A 16393-nucleotide genomic window follows, 5' to 3' on the forward strand; every position below is an offset into this window, starting at 1 on the left:
TTGGCAAAGTAATGTCTCTGCTTTTGAATAGGCTATTTAGGTTGGTCATAACTTTCCTTCCAAGGAGTAAGCGTCTTTTAATTTCATGGCTGCAGTCACCATCTGTAGTGATTTTGGAGCCCACAAAAATAAAGTCTGACACTGTTTCCACTGTTTCCCCATCTATTTCCCATGAAGTGATGGGACCAGATGCCATGATCTTCGTTTTCTGTTGAGCTTTAAGCCAACTTTTTCACTCTCCACTTTCACTTTCATCAAGAGGCTTTTGAGTTCCTCTTCACTTTCTGCCATAAGGGCGGTGTCATCTGCATATCTGAGGTTATTGATATTTCTCCCAGTAATCTTACACCATCTGTTTTGAAAAAAAATATAGTGTGATGACAGTAATCAAGAACAAGAACTAAGAAACTGAGAGAGATGATTAGGTCACTAAAGCATTTTTGCTTAAAAGGAAGCTCCAGTCTGTACTCTGTATCTCTATTCCTATATTCATTCTTATCTTAATGCATTCAGCACCTGGAGCACAGTGAGTGGTTCTTGTATTCACCTTCTTCCCAGTAGCTGAAGAGTTCAATTTGTGTTTATGGTGATCGTGCTCTCTGCAGCCCAAAAGCCATCTGCGGTTGTTCTGACTGGCAGTACAGAGTAGTCACATATCAACACTGATGCTGTCCTGTGATTCACTAAACTCACCTAAAGCAACTCATCTTCCCTTTTAGGTCTAGAGTGACACATGTGTCAAATTCCCTCAGTCATGTCCAACTCTTTGTGACGCCATGGACTGTAGACTGCCGGGTTCCTTTGTCTATGGAATTCTGCAGGCAAGAATGCTACAGTGGATTGTCACTCCCTTTGCCAGAGGATCTTCCTGACCCAGGGATCAAACCTGGGTCTCCTGCATTGCAGTCAGATTCTTAACCATCTGAGCAACCTGGAGTAATTTTGTCAGAGTTCACCTGAAGCATATGATTTAAGACCTTAAGTTGAAAGCAACTGATTACAGTGGGAGGCTACTGCCACCTCTCTGTGTCCTTAGAACTTTGACAGCATTGCCAGAGAGGCAGGCTGCATGGCGGGTTAGGCATTGCCAAGGGCCGGAAATCAGACAGCTCATATTTGATTTCCAGGTTAGCCACTGTTGCTTTCTTGGCATAACCTCTCTGAACCTCAGATCACTAAGCAGCAGAGTCAAGAGCAGTAAGAGAACCTACCACATTGAATGATTATAAGGACTAAATGAAATAGAATATTCTTTCCTTGTCACACTAGTAACACTCTAAAAACAGTAATCCATGTGACTTTGGGATGATCAGATTGGCTTGTCAAAGTGGAAACTGAGATTGCTTTAAAAGAATCAATACTATATGGATTATAATATGTAATTGTATATATAATATTTAAATTGTGAGAAAAGTTAAATATATGTTTATTTATTTAACATTTCTCACAATCTAAATAAACACTTTATTCCACCACTTCCTCTTAAATATTGACTGCTTTGACTTAAGACATTTCTCAAACTACCAATGCCTGTACTATATATTTTTCTGCCCTGGTTCAAATTTTATGTTTTAAAAATTAGGGATACAGTATTGCATATTCTTGATCACACAGAGGACCAAGAGTTTAGAGATGAAAGAAAAATCTTCAGAGTTGTCATATATTTCTCCCCTCTACACCTGCTGAGAATACAGTATCTTTACACACATTTTTCACAAAGTACAAGTACATACATGGACACAATATACATAGTTATAGCAATCTCTATTTATGTCTTAAGGAGGGAAGATTTTATTGCCACTCATTCAATGCAAATGGGCTTTCCTGGTGGCTCAGTGGTAAAGAATCCACCAATGCAGGAGATGTGGGTTTGCTCTTTGGGTCAGGAAGATCCCTTGGAGAAGGAAAGGGCAACACACTCCAGTATTCTTGCCTGGGAAATCCCATGGATGGAGGAACCTAGTGGGCTACAGTCCATGGCATTGCAAAAGAGCTGGACATGATTTAGCAAATAAACACCACCACCACTACCCAATGCAAATACTGCTAAGCGTGAGTCAGTATGTAAAATCAGTGTGGACATTATCCAGTACTCTTAAATATGAATATTATTTCCTTTTTCAACTTTACTTTTTTTTCCATAGAAATCTAAGTGGTAATTTCCTAGAATTTTGTCATACTGCTACCTCTATGGGGGGAATTGCCATGCGTACAATTATATTGCTTTGGTTTTTTTATTTTGTTCTCTTTTTGTGGACTGATGTTCACATTGACCTATGAGGCTCTTCCCATTTGATTTGACTGTGGCCTATTTTATGTCACTAGCCCATTCCTGTATTTAATATATAGAAAACATGGAAAACATGTTTCTACTTCATGGTGCCCTTTGTCTAGATTAATGCTCCATGCTATTTTTTCCTTTCTTTCTTAGTAATTTTGCTTTCAAAATCAGCTGCTGAGCTAAGGCAGCTGTGCAATCCCAAACTTTATAGGCAAATTTATCAAAGTTTTGAAATAGTTTTCAAGTGACGAAGTTTTATCAACACTATATCAAGCAATAAGAAGCCAAGATAAAATTTCTCATCAATAGAAGATATTTGATGATCTGAATCTTTAGATTTTATACTGTATCTGATTCTGTTTCAGAAAAAAACTGTCATTATGTATCTCTATACACACCATAGGTTTATTTATTTAGGTATATTTTCTCTTTCTTCTTTCCTTTTTTATTTGTAGTATTTCCACAACCTTTTGATGGAAAATCTTTTGCAACTCTCACTTATAGAAATAAACTAGACAGACTTACAGTTGAAAGAATATTATATTTGTGATGAAATTGCTCAGTGTTTGCAGTACAGTTTTGAAGTTGCCATCATCATCACAACCACCCTGAAAGTTATTGTTTAAGTAACTCAAAGTTATGCTAAATGCTATAAAAATAGTTTAAATAAAACACCCTGACTCACACTACAGCAATGCATTGTAAACTAGATACACCTAAGATATATGATCAGCAAAATAAAAATGTTAAGCCTATACATGAAAGTACTATGAAGAATTTATTATAATTACTAGAAAAATAACGGTATTTCCATATGGCCAAATGACAGGGCTATGACAGTAAACTGCCTGCTGTTTATTGACACTGAAAACATAAAAAAGTGGTTAGATCTGTCTACTTAAACTAGATAATTTAGCAAAAAAGTAAACATTTACATTGTATGAATTCTCATGAGTGGATAGCATAAATATGAATCATCAAAGAGAGAATGTTATCCTACCCTTCTGTTTCCAACTGATTATTTTGTTTTTCTATAACATCTAAATGGGAATTAAGTGGTTAAAACACAGCACTGCTGTTAGAATGCCGTGTATTCCCTCTTCCAATTATTTCCAGATTTAATCCTGATTTGTGTTTCAAGTAAGTCACTTGAAGTTTCAATAACTTAGTTTCTCAAGTGGTTGAAATTATGACTTTTGTTTACACTGAGCTTGTGAAGAAAACAATATATTAAATGACCAACAGTACATTAAGCCCAAACTTACCCTTTCTGCCCACTCTGACACAGGGAGATATGTGCAAAGTGTTTTGAGCTGTAAAACCACACTGTGGAGAGAGCAAGCAGTATTTATTACAGCCTAATGAATTAGGATAAGAGGGTGTGCCCTGGAAAGGAATCAGGCAGGAGGCAGACAAGAAATTTAGTGAATTTTGTTTCCCAATTTTGGGGAAGGTGCTCTTGTTTTAGTAAGTTAGAAAGTGGTACAACAGGGAAATTCCAAATACAAGATCATATGGAAAATATGAAAGGAGAAAAATCAGCATTTTGTTTTGTGATCCACGTGATGGTTTGAGAAGTGTTTGGAAATCTTTGGGGGTGAAGAGTCTGATATAACCTGATTTTTTCATTTTTTTCTGGATTTCCCTCTCGGAACCCTGCAGTGTGATAAGATGATTGTACTAAGTGACTCCTGCCAGCTTTGCTCTGAACATCCCACTAGACTCTCCATGTGTTGGGAACTCCTAGCAGCTAATACAGCTATCTATCTACACCTATGTTGCTCCTTATGTAAACCCCCACCAAAAAAGTAACAACAAATACCCTAGAAAATTGTTTGAAACAGCATTTCTGAAGGGTAGTAACTCTACTTTCCTTTAGCAATATTTCTGAAATGTTAGCTCTCCCAGCATTTCCAAATTGAAAAAAAAATATATTAACAACATGTAAGTGTAACATGGGAATACCGCGAGAACAGGAGTTTGGCAGGAAAATGGGATATTTCAAAATAAGATCCACAACAAGACAAATTCTGGCAAATGCACAGTTCTGGATCATATTATCCAAATTGTTGGATTCTGGAAGATTTGAGAGGTTTTTTTTTTGTGTGGTTCCCATCACTTAATAGCATGATAGTGGATGTTCATCATTCAAATTGCATTGCTTCCTCCTCCCATTACTAAAGTTGGAAAATAAATATACAAAAGGCATCCATTATAGTACAAAAAGCATTCTTTATAGTAAGCATTCCTACCTTGAGAGGTAGTTTTAACACCATAATGGCTGCGTCAGGTATAAAACTTGTGTTGGGATAATGCCATGTATTGATATCATATGTAATGATATTTGTTGGAAATCATCTTGAAAAACTCAGGATCCTAACTATTCTCTAGTGTGAGCAGCTTTAACAGCAATTAAATCTCTCCACTGGTTAAGAAAGGTGCTTAAAACTAATGCCTTAGGTCTATGAGTGTGGAGACTTAAATTGCATATTGTTATTCAGAATTCTTAGGCTTTGAAAAATATTCTGTTTGTTTGGGCTTGAAAAAAAAGATCACACATTGGTGGGGGAAAAAAAACGAGAGAGACAGGAAGCACAAAGGAAATAAAAAAATAAAAGTAAATTCTAAAATACCTGGAAAGTTAATCCAATTCAACTTAACTTTTCTTAGAGTTGAAAATATGTAGAATTAAGAGTGATTCCTCTGTAAATCAGATTAAATTCTTTGGAATTTAAATCTATATCTTTTTGGTTTATTTTTCAGTTTTTGAATAAAAATTTTAAATGGGAACGGAAAAAAACTGCTCATTGGCTTAACATAAATCTTTAAATTACAATACGCTTCACCCTCAAAAAGTAGTTGAATCTCTGAGGAAAAGGAAAAGGCTGAATTCTATTTTTCATAAATGATGGATTATTGTACCACACTGTGTATTTTCCAGTAAAGTGTCCTTTTATTTGTACTGTGTGATTACAAGTTTCTAAAAGTATGTGTGGGGTCACTTGGGTGCTGTGGGAAAGTGGAAGGAACTCTGTTCTGTTAAAATCAGTAGTGAAATCAGAAGCAAACTATGTCCTGATTACCATAGGCATGTGTTTAAATTTTGCTTTCCTTAATTGGTTATGTTGTATTTACTTAAAATGAACAATTTGGCAAGTTTTTCTCCCTTGACAACAGAAAAGCGTAAACTGTTTTATAAGTTTGGCTGTTAAAATCAGATTTGTAAACCGCAATATTCAAAGACTTTTTCTGCTGTTTACAGGGGTCCAGTGATGGACTTTGCTTTATAACCGTGTGCTTTTTTTACATTTTTGGTTTGTATTTACAGTGCTTTAAAGTTATTTGGTTAATTAAAACCTATGCCATATATTATAGTCATCTATTGACTTTAACTTTTGCATAACTCTTCTTAGAACAAAATGAGCAGAATGAATGATGGCAGAGGCCTGGCAATTTGACTTGTCATCTAAGGACGATTATTTATGGCATCAGGAAATGGAAGTTGACGCTCTAGTCTGTCTCCAGGAAAGTCATCATTAGAGGCAACTCTGGGTAGTTTGGCTGTGCTAAAAACTGTGTAATCATATCCAAGACTGCTAGTTTCTCAGAATGTATGAGAAGGAAACAAGCTAAAGCATCTTAAAGTATACTTGCATTTTTCTTGTAAAAACAGTGTACCTTACACACATTTCACACATGTGGAGCCAGATGGTGGTATTGAAAACAATATATATATATATATATATATATATTACGTATATATGCACATATATACACATCTAATTAAGAGTACTATCACCAGAGTACCTGTTTCCAAAAATATATAACTTACTATATAATTACTTTCATGTGTATATGTGTTTTAATTTGCAAAGTACTTTTTAATCATATCATTTTTACTAGTCCCTAAATGGCAGAAAAAAATACCGTCATTGGCTCTGAATTTCCTGGCAGCCTGTCATGGAAAATGACGGGATTTTGACATGCGACTGGAAATAGAAAATAATACCTTTGGTAACCTGTGAAAATTTAGATTGTTTGTTCCATATCATTTCAAAAGCAGACTTTGAGACCCAAATTACTGAGGTAGGTTTCTCCTGAAGGATTCTCGTTCATTTAGCCCCCAGTACTAGAACCGAGGCCCTTAGGCCTTTGTTAACAACTGTCAGTTGGAGCAGATTATACATGACCAGACCCAAATGAAAGTTGATAGGCTAGAATGTAAGCACAGCATATTAAGATGCTCAAAATGACTCATCCAGTCATAAAATTTTGAGTCAGTTAATACCTGATATTCACGATCCTATAAGAGCAGTTGTGGCTAGCATGGGTTCTAATGGCTCTTGGTATTTCTCCAGAATGACCTGAGGTCAATTCCTCCACTAAGATCCCTTAGTCTCTTGTACTTCATACTCCTCACCATACTGTATTATTACTGTAGAGACCATATGCATTTTTATCCACAGCAGTTAAATTCAACACTACCATGCATGCATGTGGCCAGTTTGTATATTTTTTTTAAGCATCTAGCAGCACTGTCCAGGAATATTTGAGCCTAATTTAAAATCTTCTCATAGCCACGTTTTTTTAAGAAACAAGAAATAAGTTTTAATAATATAGTTTAACAAAAATACCCAAACATTATTATTTCAACCTATGTCAAAAGCAGCATTGTAAGTAGTCAATAGCCCAGAGTGACTAGTGACTACTGAATTGGACAGTGCAGCTCTAAAGCACTGCTCCTCAGGCCATTTCAAGTTAAGATACACATACACACACAAAATGTAATAGATGAGACATCAGATATATATGTTAAGTATATGTGTATATGTAATAAACTGTTATTCGCTCTTGTGTGTGACACAAAGAGTTGGACACAACTTTTTGTGACCCCATGGACTGTGGGCCACCAAGCTCCTCTGTCTATAGCGTTTTTCAGGCAAGAATATTCGAGTGGGTTGCCATTCCCTTCTCCGTGGAATCTTCCTGACTCAGGGATCAAACTCAGGTCTCCTGAATTAGCAGGTGGATTCTTTACTGTCTGAGCCACCAGGGAAGTCCATATAGATAATATATGCTGCTTATAGAGAGATTTATTATTAAAATAAGACTTTTTTCACTTTTCACAGTTCCTTTACATTTTGTCAGTCCATGAGTAGCCCTTCCACCACCAATCAATGAAAATTTTCCCTTCAGTTGGGAATGATTCTCAACAGGGAATATGTCTCCTCCCTCTCCCCGCAGGAGACATTGGAAAATGTCTAGAGACATTTTTGATTGCCACAGTTTAGGAGAGGATGCTACTAGCATATTGTGGGTAGAGACCAAGGAGGCTTCTCCACACCCTTACTCTGCACCGACAGCCCCCTGAAAAAAGGAGTTGTCTGACCTAATATACCAGTAGTGCCAAAGCTGAGAACCTTCCTTTGAGGTAATAGAAGATATTATGATCTTTTACATGGCAAGTACTGTCTTAACTTAGTATTTAATAGTGTATAATCCCATGTGATAATTTAAATTTTTCACTTAATTTAAAATTAAAGCTCCACTCTATACTTAGCTAGGAGGAGGACAAGATGTCTTCCTCTCTTTTCCTTAGCCTTGCATTTCACCCTAACTCCCCATTTTGCTAACAAAAGTTTGTAACTACCTTGTGGTCAAAGCTAAAGGAAGGAGGTTGCAAAAATGTCGTTATTTGACCAGTTACAAGAAAGCTTCTCACACTAGGCCTGGCAGACTCTTTAAAGCAGACACTCTCCCTTAGGCACTTTCATGGGTTCCTTTGAGATCCCACTAGGAAAATTTGACTTCAAATCCTTTAATTCAAGCAATTTATTTTCTCCCAGCTCCAGTTCCCTCCTAAATCTCTCTCTTTTTATTCTGAGTTCCTCAGGAGGGGATAGAATGGCTCAAGTGTAGCTCCCCTACAGCTATCACTTAGTAAACTGTTTTGCACCCAATAGCAACATAAAATTTTTTAATTGATTAAAACCATTCTATTTTAAAAGACTAAGTGAGCTCCTGATACTTTTCGTTTTCCTTCACCTTCCATTTTTCACTTAGTTCAGTTCAGTCACTCAGTCATGTCCAACTCTTTGCAACCCCATGGACTACAGCACACCAGGCTTCCCTGTCCATGACCAACTCCCGGAGTAGATTCAAACTCATGTCCATTGAGTCGGTGATGCCATCCAACCATCTCATCCTCTATTGTCCCCTTCTCCTCCTGCCTTCAATCTTTCCCAGCATCAGGGTCTTTTCCAATGAGTCAGCTCTTCACATCAGGTGGTCAAAGTACTGGAGTTTCAGCTTTAGCATCAGTCCTTCCAATGAATATTCAGGACTGATTTCCTTTAGGATTGACTGGTTTGATCTTCTTGCAGTCCAAGGGACTTTCAAGAGTCTTCTCCAACACCACGGTTGAAAAGCATCAATTTTTCAGTGCTCAGCTTTCTTTATAGTCCAACTCTCACATCCATACATGACTACTAGAAAAACCATAGTTTTGACTAGACAGGCCTTTGTTGACAAAGTAATGTCTCTGCTTTTTAATGTGCTGTCTAGGTTGGTCATACCTTTCCTTCCAAGGAGTAAGTGTCTTTTAATTTCATGGCTGCAGTCACCATCTGCAGTGATTTTGGAGCCCCCCAAAATAAAATACTCCAATATATTAGAATACCAGATAAAGATCTTATTAGACTGGTCCCATGTCCCAACTTGACTTTGAACAAGTTACTTAACCTCTTTAATTTAGCTTCTTCATCATTTAAAATGAGTAGAATTAGTTTTGTTTGTTGTTCACTCTCTAAATTCATGTCCGACTCTGTGGCACCATGGACTGCAGCGTGCCAGGCTCCTCTTTCCAATACTTCAAAAGATCATTTTGTGATTTGATTCAGAAAATATTGATTAAACCTTTACTATGTGATGAACAATGTTGCAGTATTAGGGACACATTAGTGAACAGTGTTTATAAAAGTACATGAAATCCCTCCTTACACTGTAGTAGAATTAGGTTAAATCACATTATATGCTTAGGAGAGTTTCAAGCATATAGTAAGGTCTCAATACATTTTAGATATAGTCTTATTAACCCATTTGAATGATTGTGTATGTGCCTGCATGCTTAGTCACTAAGTTATGTCTGACTATTTGTGACACTATGGACTATCGCTTGCCAGGCTCCTCCATCCATGGAATTCTCCAGGCAAGAATACTGAAGTGGGTTGCCATTTCCTACTCCAGGGAATTTTCCTGACCAGGGATTAAACTTGTGTCTCTTGCATCTCTTGCATTGGCAAGTGGATTCGTTACCACTGAGCCACCTGGGAAGCTCTAATATTGAATGATCAGCTTATTCTGAAATGTGATTTGAGAGGAAAAGACCTCCATTTTCCTACTGAGGTGTCCCAAATCTTCACATGAAATCGGTAATTAGGTGAGGACAACGAAGGGCCCTGTTAAGATGAGTATCTCATGGCATAGAGACAATTCATTCCTATCATTTTACCAATTATGAATGATTTTGTTGTTTTGTTGCTGTTGTTCAATTGCTAAGTCGTGTCTGACTCTTTGTGGCCCCATGAACTGCAGCATGCCCAGCTCCTCTGTCCTCCACTGTCTCCTGGTGTTTGCTCAAATCCATGTCCATTGAATTCATGATGCTATTAACCATCTCATCCTCTGCTGCCCCCTTCTCCTTTTGTCTTTGATCTTTCCCAGCATCAGGGTCTTTTCCAATGAATTGGCTACTCCCACCAGATGGTCAAAGTATTGGAGCTTCAACTTCAGCAACAGTCTTCCCAATGAATATTCAGGGTTGATGTCCTTTAGGATTGACTTGTTTGACCTCCTTGCAGTCCAAGGGGCTCTCAAGAGTCTTCTCCAGCACAATGATTAATGATAAGAATCATTATTAATAGTGAAAGTGAAAGTTGCTCAGTTGTGTCTGACTCTTTGCCACCCCATGGACTATACAGTCCATGGAATTTTCCAGGCCAGACTGCTGGAGTGGGTAGCCTTTCCCTTCTCCAGGTGATCTTCCCAACCCAGGGATCAAACCCAGGTCTCCCACACTGCAGGCAGATTCTTTACCAGCTGAGCCACAAGGGAACCCCTGTTAATAATGTCATTAATAATAAGATAACTTGAAAATGTTTAGGCTCCATGCTAATGAAGGTACAGACCTTAAATGTTATGTTCATCATTGAATCCATATCCTTTAGCATAGGATATGATAATCAGTAGGCATTCAGCAAACATGTGTTTAGTAAATGAATTATTAATAGATACACACCTAACTTTCATGATAACAGTGAGGCTAGTAAAACTGAGATGGGGGACTGATGAAGACATGGCAAAAGTTTGAGTCAATATGAGTTACAGAATTTCACCTAGTGGTAATTTCACACAAATAAGAAGAGAAAGATGTATCTGCATTCTTTTTAAAAAATTGATGAATTAACTTAGCTGTGCCAGATCTTAGTGGGGCACAAGGGACCTTTGACCTTCATTGTGGCATGAAAAGTCCTTTAGTTGCAGCATTTGAACTCTTAACTGCATCCGGTTTCCTGACCAGGGATCAAACCCTGGACCCCGGCATTGGGAGCTCAGAGTCTTAGCCACTGGATGGCCAGGGGAATCTGAAATCTTAAAAATATCTGCTTTCTTAACTTGATAAAGAAGCTTGAAAAAATCATTAGGTATGCAGGACCTTTGAAAATGCCTAAATTTCCTACTGTTCAATTCAGTTCATTCAGTCACTCAGTCATGTCTGACTCTGCGACCCCATGGACTGCAGCACAGCAGGCTTCCCTGTCCATCACCAACTGCCGGAGTTGACTCAAACTCATGTCCATTGAGTCGGTGATGCCATCCAACCATCTCATCCTCTATTGTCCCCTTCTCCTCCTGCCTTCAATCTTTCCCAGCATCAGGGTCTTTTCCAATGAGTCAGTTCTTCACATCAGGTGGCCAAAATATTGGAATTTCAGCTTTAGCATCAGTCCTTCCAATGAATATTCAGGATTGATTTCCTTTAAGATTGATTGGTTTGATCTTGCAGTCCAAAGGACTCTCAAGAGTCTTCTCCAACACCACAATTCAAAAGCATCGATTCTTCAGTGCTCAGCTTACTTTATAGTCCAACTCTCACATCCATACATGACTATTGGGAAAACCATAACTTTGACTAGACGGATCTTTGTCAGCAAAGTAATGTCTGTGCTTTTTAATATGCTCTCTAGGTTTGTCATTGCTTTTAATTGAAATTAACAAGAGCTTTTTTCTCTACAAGTTAGATGAACTTTTCTATAATTTTGTGTACAGATACAGTTTGGTAGAGGGCTTCCCCCAGTGGCTCAGCATTAAGGAATCTACCTGCATCACAGGAAACATAGGAGATGCAGGTTCAGTCCCTGGATCAGGAACATCCCCTGGGGGAGGAAATGGCAACCCACTCCAGTATTCTTGCCTGGAGAATCCCAGGGACAGAGGAGCCTGGTGGGCTACAGTCCACAGGGTTGCAAAGAGTTGGACACGACTGACTAAACACACACACATACACAGGTGGAGCTATCCAAATAAGTTATCATGTTAACTATGAGGAAGTTAATGTGAAAATAAATTGTGAAAATATGGACCTAACCACATGTTCATTACATGATCATGTAGCAACAGAGCTAATATTTTTACATGGGCAAATTTTTACTCCTGTGCCCTGTCTAAACAGAAGGGCCTGAGCTATGAATTCAGGTAGTCATCCCATAACTAGCAGTTTTCTATTCATATTTGCATAAAGTAATAATCATAAAGGAAAAATTTACTGAAAGCCTCTGACTATTTTTTTTTAATCTCCAGTGTTCAGACTGCATCATAGTGCTTCTGATACAAGCGACAAAAACCGAGTTAAAAGCAGATTAAAGAAGTTTATTACCCGAAGACCTTCCCTGAAAACTCTGCAAGAAAAAGGACTTATTAAAGGTATAGAATATTTTATACTTTTACTGTAACAGTGATAAATGAATGTGCCTCTCTGTCAGTAGTTAGTTGGCTATAAAGGAGTTTTAGGAGATTTTATTCTTCTTAGGTTGCTTATTAAATGTTCTGCTCTATGACAGAAGGAAAAATAGCTCTCCAGAAAACTAATCCTGAGAAAATAAAGGTTGTATCATAAGATCATTGAAAAAATACCAGGTTTTGCCCTCAGAGGATCTGGGAGCCAAGAAGAAACATCCCAGTGGCCCATTAGAATGACCCCACATGCTGGAATAATCCTCGATGTACCTATTGCTCCAGAATATTTACTAACAGCATCCCTTCTCATTCTCAATTGAGTCTTTTTTTTTTCCTTTTTTTTAAAATTTTATTTTATTTTTAAACTTTACATAATTGTATTAGTTTTGCCAAATATCAAAATGAATCCGCCACAGGTACACATGTGTTGAATTGTATAATAAGTTATCTGATCACCTAGTCATAGTCTGAAGTAGGGCTAGGAAGAAAGTCTAAGATAAACTAGTGTCGTGAAAACTTACAGGTTTGAAAACTGGAGGACCCAGAACTCAATCTAAATTGAAATAAGCAGATATTTTGCAAATATGTGTAAAGTATATAAAATATCTTCCACCATTCCAACACCAGAATAGAAGAACACTCTGGCATGATACTGTAATTGGGACTCAGACTTCTAGTCTACCACTCACTAATATTGATGTTGAGCAAGTTGTTATCTCTGAGCCTCAGAGATGTTATCTCAGAGCCTCTTCTTTTAACTGGGGATACTTATACCCATCACGGAGAAGACTCTTAAACAAATGAGATAATCCGTTTAAAGTATTTAACAGTGCTTCTGGAATATAAGTATTCAAAAAATGTCCTCTGCTATCACTAATATTATTATCATTCATTACTCTTGTTGTTACCAGATAGATGAAAGGATGGATGGACAGACAAAACCAGTGATGTAGATTTTTATGACTGGAAATCACCTTATAGATCACAGAGGCAAATGTATTATTTTCCTAAGAAAAAAATGTATTAATCAAGTCCATTATTCTCCCTGGTTTTCAGATTTTCTAACCAATGGACACATTTTGAAAATTAAATACAAGAAAGAATTTGAAAATAGGCTAAAATAAAGTACTAAAATAAACTTTGAGAATGAAGTGGAAAGACATCCTTATAGAAGTCAAAAAGTGATTTATGATACAAATATTTCTCAGGAACAGGGCAAAGCAGATAGTATTTTCAGCACTACTTGGGATGAGAATTATTTCAGTAGTTTACAATAGCCATCTGACCTATTAACTTCAGTCTCTTTTTAAAATAGGTGAACATATCACAAAAATCATCTAGCATTTTGAACCAATTGTGAAAGGTTAAATTTTGTGAAGCATGAACATACCTATCACTAATAAAGTGGAAAATTCTTTAACATAAGCATTTGGAAGTAGAACTAGCACCTGCTTTAAATCAGTCTTAAGCTCAGACTTTTACTCTCTGAAATGTCCTTTTCAGTGGACAGCATTTGGTCTTCTACAGATTCAACTTCACATCATAATATTGCAGTACCTCCAGTTCTACCTTAGAATTTATCCCATGGATTATCATTTTCTTAGAAAAAAATCAGTAGCATGTTACCTGCTATCATGACAAAATATAAACCCAGATAAGCAACCCAAACAATTACAGTCTGACAAACTCCAAATTTTTCATGACTGTAGCAAAATAAAACAGGCTTTAATTCAGTGGCATGGTCTGGCCCCAATCAAAATGCTAAAGAATTAAAAACCATAGTGCTCTAGAATTGGTCTCAGAAAACAGCAGAGAAACTGGATGCCTAATGCAGTTTTCATACTGATGTAATGGAACCACTGAACACACTCCGATGGTACATTTCCTATCTTAAAGCTCCATTGCATTTTCACCATAGTTGACCAATGAGTCAGAATTCATTAGTAAGGCTATGGAAAATCTATGTGAAATTCCAATTTGATAAGCTTCCATTGTTGTCTTCAGTGGAATTTTCTTCCAAATACAGATCAAGTTATGCAAATGAACTCACTTCTTGGGCTTGTTTCAGTTTTAACTGTGAATTTTTTGTAAGGCTTCTGAGACTTTTTTTTTTTTAACTGAATAGAAAGCATTAAACCAATTTTTAAAGATATCGACCCAGTCAAATTTAGTATGTTAAGTCCGTTTTCTTAGCATATTTAAGGCAAAGACTTAGGCGAAAAAATGAAAACAATGTTTTTGATTGGCTGTGAAAAATCACACAAAATAAATCAATGATTAACACTGAAATGGTTGATTTCTCCAAGTAAAATGACTTAACTCTTTCTAGAGAAGAATTATTTAGAAAAAAGGGATAATGCCTTTAAATGTGTCCTGGAGTGTGTTTTCCCAAATTATATTAAATATATATTCAAATAATATATATTTAATATATTCTTTTGCATATGTTGAGTAAAGACCTCCATTACTGAGGTTCAGGAAAGCTGTACATGGTAGTTTGGGTCTTACAAGCGTGCTTCCTGATACCTAGGAGGGGTTTGGCAAGGCCACAGCCACTTTTCAAAGTGTTTACGCTTTTATGCAACATTCCCAACAGATTGAGAGGCCTAAGCTTTGAATTCAACCAGCGTTTATTGAGCCCCCACTGTGGGGCAGGAAAGGCTGTGTTTTATTGACTTTCAATGCCCAGCAGAACAATATTCACAAAGCACTTTAGGTGAAAAGAAAACTGTCACAATATCGCACAGTATAAACTCAGGCACAAACCCTTTCTTTAAAACTTGATTTTTGGACTCATGAAGACCCGGCCAATATGTGATTTCATTGGCTAGATTTTAGATAGGGAAGTAGCCTCTTAATGGGGCTGCATTTTCTAATTTCTTTAATATGACTAATGAAAAGGGTACCTTATGATGCCAAAAAGGGGCCAGCAGAAAATTCTGAATTATCACCCAATGAAAAGAAATAGTAATAGCTCAGGTGGGTGTCACAATCATTGTGCCACTGCAGTAGTAGCTTCTGAAAAGCCTTCAATTTCTCCAAGTGCTTTCACATTTGCCAAGGGAATGGCAAGAGCTTTTTAAATGTATGAGTTTATTACATTGAGCCACTCACGGAAAACAAAACTCCAATCAATGTAATATGTAAATTATAGGGAATAGGGTACACTTTAGGGTGGTAGGTATGTTTGTACATGTCCTCTCCTTGCTTTTGGAACTGAAGTAATTGCTCATTAGCATCAGCCAAACTACCTTATGTAATCTTTCAAATAGCAGCATTGGCATCCAAGAACATAAAACACAGGCAATGCAATTTTTAGAAAAGATAATAATTGGTTGGATTTTTAGGAGCAACTAACATTTCCTTATGTCAAAATGATAAAGACTATTGTGTATTTTGAAAGTGGTTTCTTTCATCTTTGTATAGAAAAAACCATACTGGATGACATTAGTAGAAATTGAGAGCAATGTGGTAATACTTCTGTTTTTTAATGTTTGTTATAAGGGAAACAGCCAGTATAAGGATTAAATAGTACACCTCCAGGATTTATGATGAAAAGCAGTGTTTTCCTGCCTCGTGCTCATTTTCTTCCTTATAGGGACCATTTGGGGGGGTTTCTATTTGTAGTTCTCAAGGCTGCCTCTCTATCTTAGTTATTATTATTTGGGGTATAGATTTTTGTTAATATCTTTCTTATCTTTAATGTTTCAATATCTTTCTTTATAAATTTCAGACATTACTTCAGGTTTATTTTACAGTGAATCTGACAATTAAACTAGACTTCATCTACCTGTCTTTTTCTCTCCCAAATACTCAAATACAATTGGCCTTACTGTTACTATTGGCTTCATCTGAAATATCCAACATACTTAAACCTCTGTTTATTGTTCTGTTGACCATAGACAATTGAGACTTAATGCCTCCACTGACAAGATGACAAGCAAGGTGTCCTTTTCCCCTTTCATCTCCTCTACTTTTGCTGTTAAGTCTTTACTTCTACATCATGAAAATTTGTTTCACAGCTGCAATCAAGAATTCTACCCTCATCCCATATATTTCAAATCTAAATGTGAAAGAAGTGATCAGTCATGTAATCAT

General features: G+C 36.9%; 1 protein-coding gene across 1 annotated transcript in view; it reads left to right on the top strand.

The window, feature by feature from the left end:
- Positions 1 to 16393, top strand: part of ARHGAP15 (Rho GTPase activating protein 15) — a 702765-nt gene that overhangs the window by 398654 nt on the left and 287718 nt on the right. Inside the window, exon 9 of the mRNA XM_010853686.1 lies at positions 12140 to 12262. Coding sequence (XP_010851988.1) covers positions 12140 to 12262 — 123 coding nt within the window. The remainder of the gene's footprint in view (positions 1 to 12139; positions 12263 to 16393) is intronic.

The sequence above is a fragment of the Bison bison genome, unplaced genomic scaffold (genome assembly GCF_000754665.1).
Source record: "Bison bison bison isolate TAMUID 2011002044 unplaced genomic scaffold, Bison_UMD1.0 scf7180017864330, whole genome shotgun sequence".
Taxonomy (NCBI): domain Eukaryota; kingdom Metazoa; phylum Chordata; class Mammalia; order Artiodactyla; family Bovidae; genus Bison; species Bison bison.